A 17232-nucleotide genomic window follows, 5' to 3' on the forward strand; every position below is an offset into this window, starting at 1 on the left:
CAGTCTGGTTAGTTGCTCTGTTTGTCTAAGATAGTGTTTCCCAACCATTTTTCTTTGCCCCATGTACTTAAGAAAAGCTGAGCCCCCCTAGGACCCTAGAAAGAAGAAAAAGTGACATATGTCATCCACAATCAACATAGATTTTGATTGTTTCACTGATAAAATCCTAAAACAGGCCTGTGCATGCTTTTCTTGTCAAAAGACCTTTAAACAACTTAATAGCTGCTTTATAATGGTTTTAATCAATATTTGGTAATCTATTTTTAGCAGCCTCAGAACAGACAAAGTCACCCCTGGGGGGTCCGGGACCCCAGGCTGGGAACCAGTGGTCTAACATGTCATTCCAGAGTAAGGTTTCCAGAAGATTTTTGCAGAGCACCATGAAATTTGTTAAGGATACTTTCATCCCCTGAGCATGAGCACCAATAATTTTGGAGGCGCCAGCAGCAGGTCCGGTTTCCCTTAAACAAAGCTTAATTTCATTACATAGCATATGGAAAAGCAATACTTGGAGTATCGATAGACCTAGTGTTGCTTTTCACAATGTATTTTAATCTCTTTGATTTCCTGGGAAAGGTTTTCTTGACAAATGTTCCTTTTTTAGCACTACCTGAGTTTAAGAAGTGCACAGATGCTCATTAAAAGAGAAATTAGCCTAAAGGTGTCCTGTGCTCTTTGCTTATCAGGTTAAGATTATTTTAAAATATTATATAAGAGCCTGCACAGCTGCTTCAGAGAGTCACAGTCACCCCTGCTTTAGCTAAAAGCACATAGTCAAAGCTCCACTAAACACCTTTTATCAACAGTTAAACAAAGATGTGATTTGTCTGTTTTGGACAGAGATATGAAAGGCTTTCTAAAGTAAATGTTTTTCACTTCAATCCTGACACTCTTAGTGGTTAAACCCTACAAACATATGAGTGTGATGCAGGAATTACTGTTTCCCTATCAGAGTTTATTTTTCCTTCAGAGAACTGAGGAAGTTCAGAGTAGCAGAGAAAACACGGTGAGCGGGCCTGTTTATGCAGAAACTGTTAGGCTAACAAACAGTCACTCAAACTTGATGAGAGGCTGTTTACTTTGTGTATAACTGTGAAACTGTAGTAATTACTGCATGTTTGAAGTTGTGATTTCATGATCCGTATACGACTTCAGAAATAGAGCAACACCTGTGAGACATCCCAGTAGAGGAGGGAGGATTAATGGAAAGAAACTCACAGAACAGAAAGAGAAAAGTTAAACAATGTAACATTGTCTCTCCAGCATGTCTCTGCAAAGTGATTTATTCACTTCTCTTTTCCCTGCCTCTTTTACCTCTCTTGCTCCTTGTCCTCAGGCCTGGACAAACAGGAAACACTTAACATTATCAGCTCACTCTTTGTGTGTCTTAATGAGTGTCGGGCCAAAGCAGAGGGGGAATAAACACTACTGTCCACACCCTGATCCCACGGTAAACACACTTATCAAAGAACGAGACTCGAAGAGAGGGAAACCTGAAGAAGAGAGGCATGGGGAAGGCCGAGCAGGAGGGGAATTACTACTGAACGTAAGACAGGAAGTGTGCTCCGTCTCACTTCCTGGTGGCACACACAAACAAGGGTCTTTCCTCAACAGACCTCTGCACTCTTTCCTAACACATTTGAATTTCTCTGGATAGTTTGCCACAAACCATTTTTGAGTAGAGGAAGTTATTACTTGGAAAATGGGCTGTACAAGTAGTTTGTTATCACAATACAAGCTTTGCAAATCTCATAAACCCACATTTTATTCACAACGTATCCAAAACATAAATGGCATATCAGATGCTAAACCTGGGAAATTTTACTAATTTGTGAAAAATTAGCTCATTTTGACCTCATTCATCCAGGCCATGGTTATCCAAATCTTCATGAAGAGATCAACTGGACCTGATTTAGGTTCTTAAAGATGTTTTAGCTCTTCCCCAAAAAGGCTTTTTCAGTTCTGAACTAGAGATTTGGATTAGCTGATTTTGAATTTGATGGCAGCAACAGATCTCATAAAAGTAGAGACAGGGAAACAAAAGGCTGGAAAAGTAAATGGTACTAATGAAGAGCTCGAAGAGCATTTGCAACTAATTAGGTAAATTGGCAAGAGGTCAGTCACATGACTGGGTATTAAAGGGGCATTTCAGATAGGCAGAGTTTTGGAAATAAAGATGAGCAAAGGTTCCCTAATCTGCAAAAAGGCCAAGAGACAAGGTCGGAGGTCAATACTGGATGCTTGTGATGTTCAGGCTCTCAGGCAGTACTGCATTAAAAACAGGCATGATGCTGTTCTGGAAATCACTGTATGAACTCAGGAACACTTCCAGAAATTATTGTCTATCAACACAGCTTGCTGTGCCATCCACAAATGCAAGTCAAAGGTTAAAAATGTCTGTTTCAACATTCGGTATTCGGTACATTATTGATTTTATATTGTGAATGAAATTTATTTACAATTTACACAGCGCCCCAACTGTTTTTGTAACATGGGTTGTATTTAACTAAATTTTTAGAGTGTCCTGGTTAAGATAGGCAGCAGCATAGTTAACAAGGGTTACAGACATAAAATATAAACTACTACAAAGACAGATTAAGCAGTCCTGGTCACAGAACACAGAGTCATTGGTTATCACTTAATATGTTTACAACCTGATGCATCTTCCTCCAACACCTTTAATCTTCTTCTTAAACAATTTAAAGAGACCAGTTTTCATAGACACAGATTTTACATCCGCAGATTCCAGGCTGCAGGAGCAGCATACTAGAAGTTTTGGGTCAAAGATGGTAGTATGAAATGAAACAAAGACGGTCATAATAACCGGAATATGATGTTTAATTTTTCATCAAATTCACCCCTAACTGTACTAGCCTTGACCTTTAAAATCCATGATTACTTGGGCAACAAAAACATTTGTTTTTAAATCATCAAAAATATTTTTCAAACACTTTGAAAACAGAATTAAAAGAAATCCTCCTAAGAAGCTGGGGAACTTGTGGTTTGCAATGCCACATCCCCGATGTAACCTTTATAGCCCATAAATAATGCTGTGACAATGAAACTTAAAAGCATTTATAATATTTCCTGTTTTGGCCAGGGAGACAGCAATAATGCTTCAAGTTTGCAGCTGTCTTTGTAAATCTCTATCACGGATGCTCTATTGTGCTACAAAAGTTGCTGCTCTCTCTGGGACAGTGAGAGTGGGGAGTTTAAGAAAACTTCAGCTGGGGTTCTGCTGGTTCAGTATCTCAGGGTTAGTGACCTGTGCAGCTAATGTGGGCTAAACCCATGTTGTCCAGTGCAGGCCAATGTAGGCTAAGCCCTCAGAAATTTAAATACAAGCAGAATCAGATATTGTCTGGAGTCAGAGTGCACGTGTAGAGCTGTTTTTGAGGAGCAGTGGTTGGGGAGTATGTCCGCCTGCCTGACTCCACTGTTTGAATGCCAGAGCGAAACATGTTGAAGACCATGGGACTCAATCAGAGCTGCTGCCGTCACACATCAGTTAAACACTTCTGTGACTTACCCACAACTGTTGCTGGTTGATTGAACCATTAAGGTGGCCTTGTGTACGCACCACAGCTAACTGTGTATGTTTGAACAAGTAATGATGTTATTGCAAAAAGCCACTCCTTGGCTGATAAATACTGGTTTACTGCTATTCTGTTTGTGACCTGTCTCCTTACCTGGTATCCAATCACCAAAAACAAAATAACCAAACACATTCAGGTCCCTGAAGATTTTTGACAGTCTACCTTTAACTACTATTATCTATCCTGCTGAACTAATAAACTTTTGTTGCACTGTTTGCTTTTTCTCAGAACTACTTCTTCATTATGCCTCTTCCATGCTTGGCAAACTTTCAAACACACTTTGCTCAGAAACTTCTATCAGAATTAGGGTCTTTGCTGATTCTACAGCACGATTACTTCATCAGCCTCCTGCGTTGACACTATGTGGGTGTGCGTCTGAAAGTGGAGCAGTGCATTCCGCTCCACTTAAACCTGTCCATTACAATGTCATCTGATGCTATCGGTGTCATGCTGCTCGATTGTGACGGCCCTTCACTTTTTGTTGAGCCTATTAAAATCACAGAGGCCATCAGGCATGACCGCCCTCAACACTACTTCAGCGCTTCCTCTCTTAACCTGGTGCTGGTTTTGGTTTTTAATTGGCAGGTTTTTTGGTAATCCATTAACATTACTGTAAATTTTAAGGCAAAATTGCCAAAATATAAAGGATATATCCTTTCAAATGTAAACCCTTTTTGCCTCTTTTAGTGTATTTTTAATCTGCCAAGGTTTTGGAAGTTTTTTTCATCTTTGGTGTATTTGTCTTTAGTCCAGATAATTAAACTCAATTAAACTATTCGTCACATGCAACTGCAGTCAAATATGAACAGCATGACGTTTTAGTGCACAAAGAGAAGCTCCTGCTCAATATAAAGAATGTGTTATTATTCAGGACATAATGCAGCTCATACAGACTTTCTCTTGCCTATAAACCCCTCTTAGGTCATAAAAATGGGCTGTAACAAATAGAATTGCTACATATTCATGTTTTGTAGTAGGAAAGTAGGAGTCGGCTTTACTCTGTGCTCACGGTGGAAGGTTAGACAGTAACTCGGCTAAATCTTTTGTAGAGCTGCAGAGTATTAGAGTGAAACGTCTCTGTTAAACAAACACAAGTCGGGGGCATTTATGTGTCATAAATGCTCTGCAGTTTCTTGATCGAACATAACTGACAAGCAGCACAGCATGAATGAATCTTTACTGGAGCGAGTATGCAGACAACTGGTTCATTTGTTTGACCCGAAGTGTTTTAATTCAAGTTAAAACTTTGAACCAAGGAAAAAGAACAGGGTTAATATTCTTGGATCTTAGCTTTAAATGCTGCAAAAGCTGAAACTTTGTTTTTGGTTTTCAGTCTCCAGAACCACACTCTCTCTTTCTCTCTAATTGCCAGGTTTCTCCTCTCAGTGCCCTCTTAGGTCGGACAGAGTGGTTGGTTCGTGTGGTTAACCATCCTTCGTGGTAACTCTGCTGTCTCCTCTGCTGTCTCTCCTGAAGTCTACTTCTCTCTGTGAAACATTTTCACTGCTCAGATTTGAAGCTTTTATAAACTGATTTTTATTGTCTTTTTGTCTTTACTTTATTTCTTTTTATTCCTAGCGCACTCCTATAATTTAAGCACATCTCAAGATCTTCTCATACCAGGAGTCAAATATTTGCTACTTGAGTGAAATCTCTGAGCCTGGGTGTCCAGTATCATTAGAGGAGATTATTCCTCTCCTGATGCTTCTGGTGCCTGAGAAGACTACCCTAGGAAATGCTCATTCAGTGACTTGAACATGCCTTTAAAGTGTAGTGCATGTATTTATCATATAATATAGTTTACTAACATTCAGCCAGGGATAAGACAGATTACATTTTATTATAATACATTAATACATTACACTGTTAAAAAGTACCTCTGATTTTAGCTAAAAACCAACATACTTCAATTAAACTGCTCTATTTTAAGATTAAGGCATCCCTGAACAAGCAGTTTCATCAAAATCATCTTTCTGTTTTATATATTTTAAATCCACAACTTACACTACTAACCATAAAAAATGAAATCACAGATTCCTAAACCATGCGAAGGACACCCCCCCCCCCCCAAAAAAAAAAAATATCTTTAATACCTTAGACATTACAGTGGCAAATATGGAAAATTTAACATACTTCTTATGTCCTTATGCTCGGCCATAGACTTCTAATATTGGCTTGAACCGATGTCAGGAGCAGATGTTTATTTGGGTGTCATATTGGTTTACTTTTGGATTTTCACTTTGCTGTTTTCTTTCCTCTTTTTAATCAGTCCTATTGTCCTTCAAAGTTTTTTTCTCAAAGGGATGTTATTAAAAAAATACAGCACAAGCTTCAAACTTTTGAGAGCATAGCTGTTATTAAATGAAGAACACAGATGTGAAGAACCTGAAGAATTAATGAAGAACCTGTAGAAGAGTTTTAAGGTTCTTTAAGGAAATGAGAAGAGCAAAGCCTGGTGCAAGCCCAAGGTTTTCCAAATCTCAGTCGACTCAGAAAATGTGAGTGACTCAGTAAAAACCATAAAGGCAAATTTAACAGTTTTGTTCTTATAGTTTTTGTGTGCAACAAGATGACTAACACAACTCAGCTTTTCAGTGTCCCCCCTCACGCAACAAGATTTCTGGTTGTAAATACTGACCATGTTTAAATGTCTATGATTTCAAACTGGAGTGATCCTGATGGCCTTCAGAGCAGATCATGAAGGTTAAATTGCTCTTAGCACACCTCACACAACAGGAAAATGTGGCACAATCTTTACAACCATCACATCATCGGGCCTTTGCTGACTTTGAGCCAAAATCATCAAAAACATCGTTTGTCCGTTATGTTTACTGTAAAGCCTTCAGGAGACCTTCAGGTGCTGACTATAAAACTTTGGTTTAATTTAAAATGCTGTGGCTTGATCTAAGTAAACTTAAGGTACACCTCAGGTTCTGCATGATGTGATTGTTCCTTTATTAAATCTGACCCGGCAATCTGTAGCCGGCAGTAGCTCTGGTGTTGGGCAGATGTTTCCGGATCACAAAGGCCCTCAATTACAGCAGTGAGGTCCACCCTTCCTGATGTCCACAAAACATGATAAGAGGATTACTGAATACCACGTTTCATCATGTAAACAAACCACTCTCCATTCTCTTTGAAGATTTTACTTAAACTTTCAAGAGGATAGCCATAGATACATATTTGATTTTGCATTCAGTAATGCCTCAGTTGTGTATGTCCATCCCTTCCTTTTCAGTTCCTTCAGCGTCTCTCAAGTGAGCCTATTTTTAGTGTTTGACTGCCTCAGTGCCCTGCTCGCTGGCTGAACACATGACTGCCTGGTTGTATAAAACATCATGAGACTTTTCATTCCAGCACACTGGGAGGGAAACTCAGCCATGCTTGGTGAAAACAAGCCAAACTAACCTCCACACCATATGGATATGTAGGTGTCATTAATAGCTCCAGCTCTCTGCTGCTGTGTCGTGTTTCGCTGCACACCGATCATAGTGACGAACAGATGCACGTTCTCTGACTGATCTACTTTCACCTCCACAGCCCCCCACTTCACCTTTATGGATGCTGATCGTGCTGTGAAGTATGTCATCTTACACTTACCCTGCAGCAGCAGAGGGAGAACTTTACACAAATGATCAAATTTCTTGTTAGTTGTCTTGCTTTCTTCATTAGACCATAAAGAGGCATCAGTGTTGAGTTCATAGCATTTCATAACCTGCTAAAAAACTGTTTACTGTTATTTTAAGAGACAGAATCAAAGGGGCTGAGAACTCTTAACATGCCACATTTGTAGCAGACACAAGATACTTGGATCCCTAAGCCCAGTCAAAGCCTAACATTGCCTCCATTGAGTCAAACTGGCAGACTGATAGACAAGAAGAAGGCAGTTCTTCAACAGGGTTGTCAAGTGGGAACCCCCTTTTGCCGGTATTTGTTCAGTTTTTTCTCACAACATCACCATAGCGCTGAGCAATGATCTCAGGTGTCCCAGAACTGGCCTCCCTGCCACATGGACATCATACATGCAAGCTCCAGGTCGTGACGATGTTGATACTATTACCAACCCTAGCACCTGACTCTAGCCATCACAAAAAGACACCCATTCCTGGTACCGACATGGACATGAAAAAGAAACGTAAAGATGAAACTTAAGAAGAGAAATTCAGAAGATGGAGCTTAGCAAGAGGCAAGGGGAAGCAGAGACAGGATGAGGTGCCCTGGGGTCTACCTCCCTGTACTCCCTTATTTTCATCAGGGAAGGGAGACAGACTGCAGGAATGGTTGTCATCTGCCTTTATTTTTGCCCCAAACTAGCATTACTCATCCTCATTCAGATCCACTATACAAGGAAATGAAAATCAAGTACTGTCTTCTAAGTGAGCAGAAAGTAGTCAGGCATTCAACCGTCATTTAATCATGAGAAGTCGTCATACCTATCAGTCTTTACCTCGATAATACACTGCATGTATCATATGCTTTTATAAGATTGCAATTCTGCAACAGAACTGAAACGAAGCTCTGCTGTTGCAATCAACAAAGAAATGTGCACATTGGACACAGTCCTCCCAGACCTTTCCTTTTATTTGCTTAAACACAAGTCTGACTTAAAAGCCACTTTGTCTTCACTTTCCTTATCAGACTTCATTTCTGCTGCTCTTTCCTCATACATCTTTTCCACTCATGTAGCTGTTGTTTGCTGTAAAAGTGGCTTGTACCAAGGCTTGACAAATGCCATTGGATTGTTGAGGCCTTCTCCCCCCACAAGACTTAATGGGAGCATATCTCTAGATGCAGACATAACTTTCCCTGGTCACGTTTCTTAAATAATGAAGTTAATGACAAACATTGACATCCATCCCTGGCTGCCAGTATCTTCAGTAATCTAAGAGTTTTGCAGATAAAAAGGTAAAACTCAAACTGATTTTTTAAGTAAAGTAGTTGGATTATTATATCCCAGTGTGTTATTCAGTTCTCATGATAAATACATTGAAATTCTTTTTGTTGTTTGTGCATTGCAAAGAAAGGTTTTTTTCCTTATTCACATTCTACTCTGTAGTCCTTCTGCACTTGTCTTGTGTCTTTGCGGAAGTACTCGCTGAAGTGTGATCATTAGTGCTCATAATAGACCTAAAAGAGCACCTGGTGGATTCATATATCTCTATTTCATGTGTCCATGTCAGTGCTCAGCTCAGAGTTTTTATATCCAATCTGTTATTTCCAGCCTGTTAGAAAACGTTCTCATCTTACGCTTCCTAAATAGTATCTCACCTCCTGCTTCAGTGCTTTGAAGCCTGGATCACAAGGAGTATGCATGGGCTGTTTCTTTTACAACTCTTTCCCAGAACTTTTTGCCAGAAAACCAAGAATATTAGACTCCATTTTTCAGTTTCAAAACCCTAACAATTTAGTACTTCTCATTTCCCCACAGCTCCACATTAATGCCTCTGTGTCTTTTAGGCTGCAGAGCTCAGTGGTCATCCAAGCTGTCCCAGTGACAGAGGAGATTTTTATAGCTCTGCGTTTTTCCACCAGCTGTGCAAAATGTACGGGAGTGATTGCATGTGGATGTTTGCCCTGTATCGCTATGTTGACTTATTGCCTTCTTAAAATAGGCTACAGTATGCCTCCACATGAGTCTGGGAGTTCCCCCGTTATCATGTGTAGGTCAGTAGGCTATCAGGTCAAATCTAATACTGCGCTACATTTGAACATGCACAGGTGGCTGCTGGGAGAGCTGACGAAGGAGTCGTACTGATGATATGTTTGGGTGTATGAGTTCAAGTCTTCAAAGTAAGAAAATTAATTTACAAAGTCAAGTCAGGTCAGGTATGGGAGCATATGCCGATTTGGCACTTTGTTGTGTCAGCTTTGGTCCTGTACTGCTCTGGCCTCCTGATGGCCATCTTCCAGGCCCATGCCCCATCTCCCCAGGTATCCTCCCAGCTGAAACCTCCATGATGCACACGGTCGCCCCCATAGTCTGGACCAACCTGTCGGGTCCTGGGCATCCAGTATGCAGTGAGTTGGAGCAGGCCTGGGAAAGCAAGCCAGGTGCCTGTAAAAGTGCAGCTGCTGTTCCTGTATCAAGCAGCTGACCCTTCCCATCTTTGCTCTCCTGAGCAGGTCTGCATTAGACACGGTCTTGCCAACGATACCCAACGATGCACTGAAAAGAAGTTGCGTAGACGCTTCTGGCCATCAGTCAATGTCCAGGCCTCACAAGAGCATAGTAAGGCTGGAAGGACCAAGGACTGCATTTACAAAGTGCTTCTTTAAAACTATTTTTGAGTATAATCTAAACTGCATGTAAGCAGGCTGCTTTCATAGTTTTTAATCCTATTTTTGCTTTAATTATAGAGAGTTATGCCTTTTAGGGTTGTCACATTACCAAAAACTAGAACTTCCATATGATGCTAGTAAACACCTGACTAACACCTGTTTTTGTACCTTGGTAACAGATATATAAGTCTTAAGCACCCATTGTTATGTAGTATCTAGGATTCAACAGGCTCTAGTTTTTCACATGGATTCTGATGCATCAGTTTAACAGCAGTTTTAGCTAATATCACCCCTTTTCATAGACGTACGTCTACCATTGGCAAAAAATTTGGGCATGAACAGATGTCAGTAGCAGATGTTTATCTGTTTTTGATTTCTTTGATGCCCACATTCAGCACACCTAACAGCTGATTCAGAGGAGAGTCATTCTTGTGCAGGAAAAGTTGCATGTATGACAAAATTTTGATTTGTTTTTGTAGTCAAGTGCAAAAAAAAAAATTGCAGGCATTGTTGGAGCATTCCATTGCCATCTGTGGCGATATTACCAAGTGGCTAACTAGTTATTTTAAACATCTTCATCCGCATTGGTCCTGATTTTTACAAGCAGTGCATCTTTACTTTTTCAGGGCAGATTTTAATACCAGTTATTTGTTATTACGCTACTGATAACAATATCTGGAAGTGATATGCATTTATTATGACAAACAAATGTATTTATGTTTTTAACTGCAGAAAAAGGTAGAAAAACTCCTTAACTCTGTCTGTATTGCACAAAACAGATATAAACAGAGATAAACTCTTACTTTGCTGGACTGGTAAACAGGACTAAGCAGCTGAAGTTTTATCAGACTGTAGGCTGTAGCAGACTCTCTATATGAGATCATGTATTAGCTTTCCAATTGCTGACTGCTCTTTATCTGAGCAGCCTGTCACTGATATAAATGTGGGGCCATTTGGGTTGTGTATGTGTGTTGGATGTTGCCTCAGTGTGTGTGTGTTATGTTCCCACATAGACACTTGTGTTTTGTGGCCCACAGCAGAGCCAGAAAATCCTTCTCTCCTGCTGAGCACCATTACTCACATTAAGAGCATCTCAGCCGCTTTGGCTGTGCAGTAAGATTTGCTAATGTGTCAATGTCTAATATGCAAGTCATTGTTCAGAAAGTTTACACTATTAGATAAGCTTAATGGTTGATGTAACATACTTTCCTATGCATACGTGACGAAGATGACAAAAGTAATACCTTTAGAAGATTAGATTTCACATTGTATTGTCCTCCATTTCCTGTATCCTCATTCCCCACTGATGATACTTCATATCAGTTTGTTCTAAACTCATCTTCCTATATTTTTTCCCTCTTTTCCTTCTTAATCTTATAGACCAATGAGTGGAACAAAAATGACGAGCGCCTTCTTGCTGCGGTGGAGCATGGCGAAGTGGAGAAGGTGGCGTCACTCCTTGCCAAGAAAGGGGCCAGTGCTGTAAAACTAGACAGTGAGGGGAAATCAGCGTAAGTATCACATCTATTATAAACATGAATATAATAATAAAAAACAGCTCTCATAAGGAATTGGCAACCAGAGGTGTTGCCTTTATTGTGCTGTATATATTGATCTCTCTATTGTTAGTGCATGACTCCCAAAGGAGCCAATTATCTTTAAAGAACAGTAAAGAACATCTGAAGCAAACCATGCCTTCTGCAGAAAGGCTCCTGCAGAGGTATTAATTGGTGGAGATGGAGACAAAAGTCTCCTGTGGCTTCTATAGGATGTGTACCGTATGAGCCCCAGGAAGCATCAGAAAAATTGAGCTCCAGATCTGATTCAAACCTCAAACCAGAGGAGAAAAAAATGTGATAGTCTAGAGTTTGCTTCCTTGTATCTATTAACAGATACATGTGAAGCTATAAATCTGGGATTTGGCTCATATTTGGCCCATTTATTGGAAATCGGATGTTTCAGAATTTTAAATCATTATCTTGTCTTTGTGTTTTAGGGTTGTCTTTGTCAGTTAAATGTACAATGTAGAACTAATGTCTATACTACTTAACGATGGGTACTCCTATGTTATATATTTCAACTGAGGTCTTACATTATCTCAAATATTTCCAACAAAGCCTCAGAAATTCTTTATATTTATAGCTCTAATGGGATGTGTCTTATCATGGCATCTGCTACAACAGAGCTGCTGGAACAAACAGGAACTCTGGGTGTTACATGAAAGACTATAATGTAACGGCGTGTATGGAAGCTGCGTCTTGGCAGCGTAACAGCTTGATTTTTATTTCTGCATGCTTGTTAACAAGTCAGGGCTTTGAAACTGCCTGCATGAGCACTGTGTCTCATGAGTGAGGAATCTAACAAAAACAGAGATGCACAATATTGAAATTTTTGCAGATATCCTATATGCTGATGTTTACAGATTCATTTTAGCTAATACCGATATCAATAGAATATGTATTTCAGACCTTAAGCTTCAGTCCTTTGTACACACTTTAATGTATACAGATGGACACAGAAACAAGCTTGAGTACTTAAAATACACTTTTAGGTTTAAAGAATGAGAAAGGACAAAGAAAAAGACCTCAACTGGCGTAGGTCTGTTGCTTCAGCCTAAAACTACACAAACCAATTAGTACATATTACACAACTTTACAGTTGATAAATGCCTAACCCTTACCCAAATATTAGTTGTAAATATCTGCAGAAAGTTTGACATCTATACTTATAGCTGCCTTTTTTTCAGCTAAAGTCACTGTCAATATGGATGTCAGGCTGATAGAATTGTGCATCCCTAAGTGAATAGAAGGCTTCCCTTTTTTTCCCCATGAACAGTGAGCTTTTCTCAGCCAAAACAGACAGGAAAATGATGAATAGAATTTCTTGGTATGTAGGTTTCAAAGTAAAAGCCTGTTTTTCTCTGGGAGAAAACTCGCCTTGTTTGCACAGAAGGCATTCATTCTGTTATCTTTCCAGCTCTGGATGTTTGGGGAATCAAGTCACTTGTAGGGAGATTTATTGAGTTAAAAGAAAGACACAGCTGTGACAGAAGGAAGATGCAGCCTATAGCAGTTTACATGTGCCTGGAATGAAAACGATGACACTGCAAGCCAAAACAGGCATGTGCTACAGCCCCACTTAGCAAACACGCACCCTGTCTGAAATTGGTGTCGAAAGTTTAAATTGCAACTGGAATCTGTCATTGTTTTATCTCACTATGTTTTGTCCTGCTTACTCACGACAGACGAAGATTATTCACTGCCATTGGCTACAAGTTCACATGCCAAGCTTACTCCTGTATTGCAGAACTCCCTGAATCCCCTGTAACACAGTGGCCCCACTTTGCATTTCCAGTTCAAGTTGAAACAAGACACACTGCTCATCTCCACCCACGATGAAATCAAAACCACTGTTTCTGTTTCAAGGATGAATTTCACATGATGAGGGAGAAAAGCTGTTGAAAGTGGCCTTCTTGATTTGCACTGCAAGTTGCTTGCAAAGCATTCTGGGATTTCTTGCAATGCAAACTAGGAAGGCCACTTCTAACACTTCATTATGTAACTTACATCACTTATTGTTGGGCAGTTTTTATGATGTAGACTCCTCGATTTAACATGAGAAAGATGCAGCAGAGGTAAGCAGAGCTGAGCAGAGCATCCTCTGTTATTGTTTTGATTTAGAGCCCCCTGGCAGTGTAATTTAAATACTGTGCATTTAAGGCTTATTCACAGATTGTCTTGAGGTTATAAAACTACTGTCATGCTCCACAGCACAATGTTAAAAATGAATGGCTGGTCTAAAAATACAGCTGTTTTTCTTGGTTCCTGAAAGGCTGACTGTCCCTACCATTCTTGAGTCCTCCTTACTCTTAGTGTTTTAGAGCCTGTTTGTGTCTGCAGAGCCAGTGGAGCTTGCAGTCTCACCGGTTGAGATTGTTGATAACACAGAGGCTCAGTGTTAATATTTGACCTCTTTCTTTCTCTGAAACACAACACCCGCTGACCTCAATGTGCTAAGCAGCTCACGCAGCGCCAGGAACATCAAAACATAAGAACAAAATGCAGGGAGAGAAGAAATGTGCAGATTCGCACATGCCGACACAAAGACACTGGCTTTTTGTTCCCCTGCGAGTTCACATCCTTGACCTTCTCTCAGTGTGCAACTGGAACACAGACTCACTCACATGCAGATGCATACTTGCAGGCTTTTTTAAATTGCCATGAATGTGAATGTGGTTTGGGATCTCAATGCTCCAATCTTTTCACTATGCACAAAGGAGGAGTCTACAGTATCGCTATGGTGATAAAACCTGATTGAAAGGCATGTAGGGATAGTTGTGTGTAAGAATGTGTGAGTGTGGATCCTGCTCACACACCAGGAGAAAACTGGGCATGTGCAGTGTTTTTTTTTTCTCTGCTTGCTGAACTCGAAAAGGGTCGTATTGATTGGCTGCACATACACATGCATGCCTGTACACATATGCACTAACAGATAATTAGCTGTAAAAAGTACGAATTGTTTTTTCACAAAGTCATGCACTTTACTATTTCACAGCCAGGAGCAGTGATTTCCTTTAGTCATGGCCAAAATGATTTACAAAATTAAGATACAGCTTGTTAATGACAGGTTTTGGAAGGTATGTTTTGTTAAGCTTGCTGTTTCCAGTGTTGATACTGAGGCTAAAGGAGAACTGAATGAAATGTTAAAAGTGTTCCTTATAATGTAAAGCTCCTGTGAGTAGTTTTCAGTTTGTCTTGATTTTGGAGCCCCCTGTGGACAAAGTAGAACCTGTTTTATCTTTTCTGATTCTATCCTGGAGTGCTCTACAGTACAAGAGACATGCCTGTACTCCTGTAGACATCACTCAGAGACTTGCAGGTGCTAACCAGAGCTTGCAGTGTTTGTTGTTTTGATCAATAGTTGCATTTTGAGGAGGTGCACGTCCGGCTACATATACAGCTTTCTGTGTAGGTTCCTGCTAATTTTTTAAAAGAAAAGATTTAATACTTTCTAAGACCCATTTTACTAGGATAAAGTAATACAATTTTTGCACACTCTTGGTTATTATCATGTTTCTGACAGGATTGTAAATAGATCTGACTCCCATTTTTCCAATTTTACCTTTATTTAAGACTTTGCATATCTTATGAGTCTTTTAAATATCTTTGTTTTTCCTCCCCTCTTCTTCCTTTAGGTAGTCTTAGCTGCTAATCATATGTCACAGTCAAGGAGCCATGTTAGATTTGAAACCACTCACAAGTAAAAAAAAAAAAAAAAAAAAGATTTCCTATGACAGTGCAAGGGTGTGTGATCTTTGTTTGTTGATACTTAATGCACAGCCGCATTTTAGTGTACAAGGCCACAGCTGGGGGTTTCCAAAGCATCACTTTTCAAGGTTAAAGTTTTCATATCATATGATCTTAAAACTCACAAAATAAGGACATAGCTATCATGTGACTGAACAACAGCTGATTTTTATATAACTTCTAATGTATTATTTTCATTTTGTGCTCAGTCTTCATGTGGCGGCTGCTCGCGGTCTGACAGACTGCCTGTCTGTCATCCTGGCTCATGGAGTTGACCTGTCTATCACTGATGGTTCAGGTACGTGCTGTTGCTATAGATACAAGGGACAGAATATAGGGGCTGTGATTATAACTGTCATTTTTCCTCTGTTTAAATGTAAATTTGAGTTTGATTGAGTGTTGGAAGTTGATATGTCATTGTGACGCAGATATGAAATGCTAATGGGCAGATTATATATTTTTACATTACACATTGTTTCTGAGATACTTTTCATTTTGGCTTGATTTTTATTTAATACAATTTGTCAAAGAATGTTTTTTTTAGCCTATGAGGATTTTAACCCCAACCTTTCTTGATTTATGTTCAGGTTTGAATCCATTACACCTGGCTGCCAAAAACAATCACATCGAGTGCTGCAAAAAGCTCATTCAGGTGAGGTGAAGGGAGACTCTTTAAATGTAATGAATAAAACATTTTTGTACTCTACGTAAATGACCCACAGTGTCACTTTTATTTACCATCAGTGCTGGACAGTATTAACAGTAAAGCAAAATGTTTTAAGGATATTTTGAGCATCAAAGTATTGACGTCAGAAGGTGTCAGTGGCAGAGCATCTCGTCACCCAGCAGGACTTCTTATCGGACACATTGGCAGAGGAAAACTGTGAAAGCAGAAGCATAAACAGTATGAAACTGGTTCTTAAATAGTCCTATATTATAAATAGTTGTTCTGTTGAGTAAAGCAGGCAGCTTTTTTGCTTCATTTCTTCTCTCCGCTGAGTGTATGTGTACGTTAGTGCAGATCAGCAGTGAAACCTACTTCTTCTCATGGTTCTTCTTGCCCTGACCTGCTGACTTCACTGTCCCGTGATAGTCTGCAGCATCAAAATAAACACCTGGCCAGTAAACATCCATGCAAGTCTCGTCAAAGTGCCTGCAGCGACATTTGTACCACAACCACTCTGGTTTTCTGCTAGAATGCGCTGGCAAACCTATGTGTTGTTAAAAGACATTAAATTGCCTCATATAATTCTCTTACCAATACTGGAAAAAAACATAACTATCAACATTCCTGATACTTAGAATTAAAAAAAACTGCTGAAAGAAAAAGAAAACTTGGTTTTTGAAATAATCTAATAAGATCTTTGGAAAAAATTATGAAAATGTAAGATTTCACCATGTTAGCAGTGGATATGGACTTTGAATGTACAGTGGTAGCTAAATGTAGTGCCTTCAGTTCATGTCATTTCAAGCACTGTAGTTAATTAGATGCTTCTGACTAGAGTGTTTAACAAATTGATTTTCTGTTCATAATCCATGTGTGAAATAGATTTGAACATTTAATACATCCTTGTTTATCCTCCAGAGTAAAAGTCCTGTAGACGCTGTCGACAGCTCCGGGAAATCTGCTCTGCATCACGCTGGTAAGTGTCTCCTTGTCCTCAGAGCTAATTAAACTGTGGCGCTTTTATTGAAGATTAAGACGAAGACGTGGGAAAATATCTTGTGAGATTATGTTTGAGCTCTTCTTGTATTTGTTTAAAATCATCCACCATGTTGGGAATTAAGGGATTAAATGTTATTTCAGCTGGTTTTGTTTCAGTCAAAAGTTCACATAAAGTTTTTCACTAAACAATTGTCTATCTCTGAGTTTTGAGGAAGTTCTCACAGACTAATTTTCTGTTATTTTCTCATGAAAAGTCTTCTTGGGGCTCAGAACTGCTTTTCAAGTTCTTCCTTCTGTGCCCTGAACAGTTTCTTTTGACTTCCTTTAATTTATTTTCACAGTGAAGTCAGGACAGACGTTTTAGTTATTTAAAAAGCTCTTTTTC

The 17232-nt window shown here is 39.5% G+C and overlaps 1 protein-coding gene across 2 annotated transcripts in view; it reads left to right on the forward strand.

Annotated features, from left to right (window-relative positions):
- Positions 1–17232, forward strand: part of rai14 (retinoic acid induced 14) — a 60958-nt gene that overhangs the window by 21137 nt on the left and 22589 nt on the right. For both annotated transcript variants that reach the window (XM_041810763.1, XM_041810764.1), the window contains exons 3-6: positions 11256–11386; positions 15391–15479; positions 15769–15833; positions 16767–16824. In XM_041810763.1, coding sequence (XP_041666697.1) covers positions 11256–11386; positions 15391–15479; positions 15769–15833; positions 16767–16824 — 343 coding nt within the window. The remainder of the gene's footprint in view (positions 1–11255; positions 11387–15390; positions 15480–15768; positions 15834–16766; positions 16825–17232) is intronic.

Source organism: Cheilinus undulatus, linkage group 17, assembly GCF_018320785.1.
Source record: "Cheilinus undulatus linkage group 17, ASM1832078v1, whole genome shotgun sequence".
Lineage (NCBI taxonomy): Eukaryota > Metazoa > Chordata > Actinopteri > Labriformes > Labridae > Cheilinus > Cheilinus undulatus.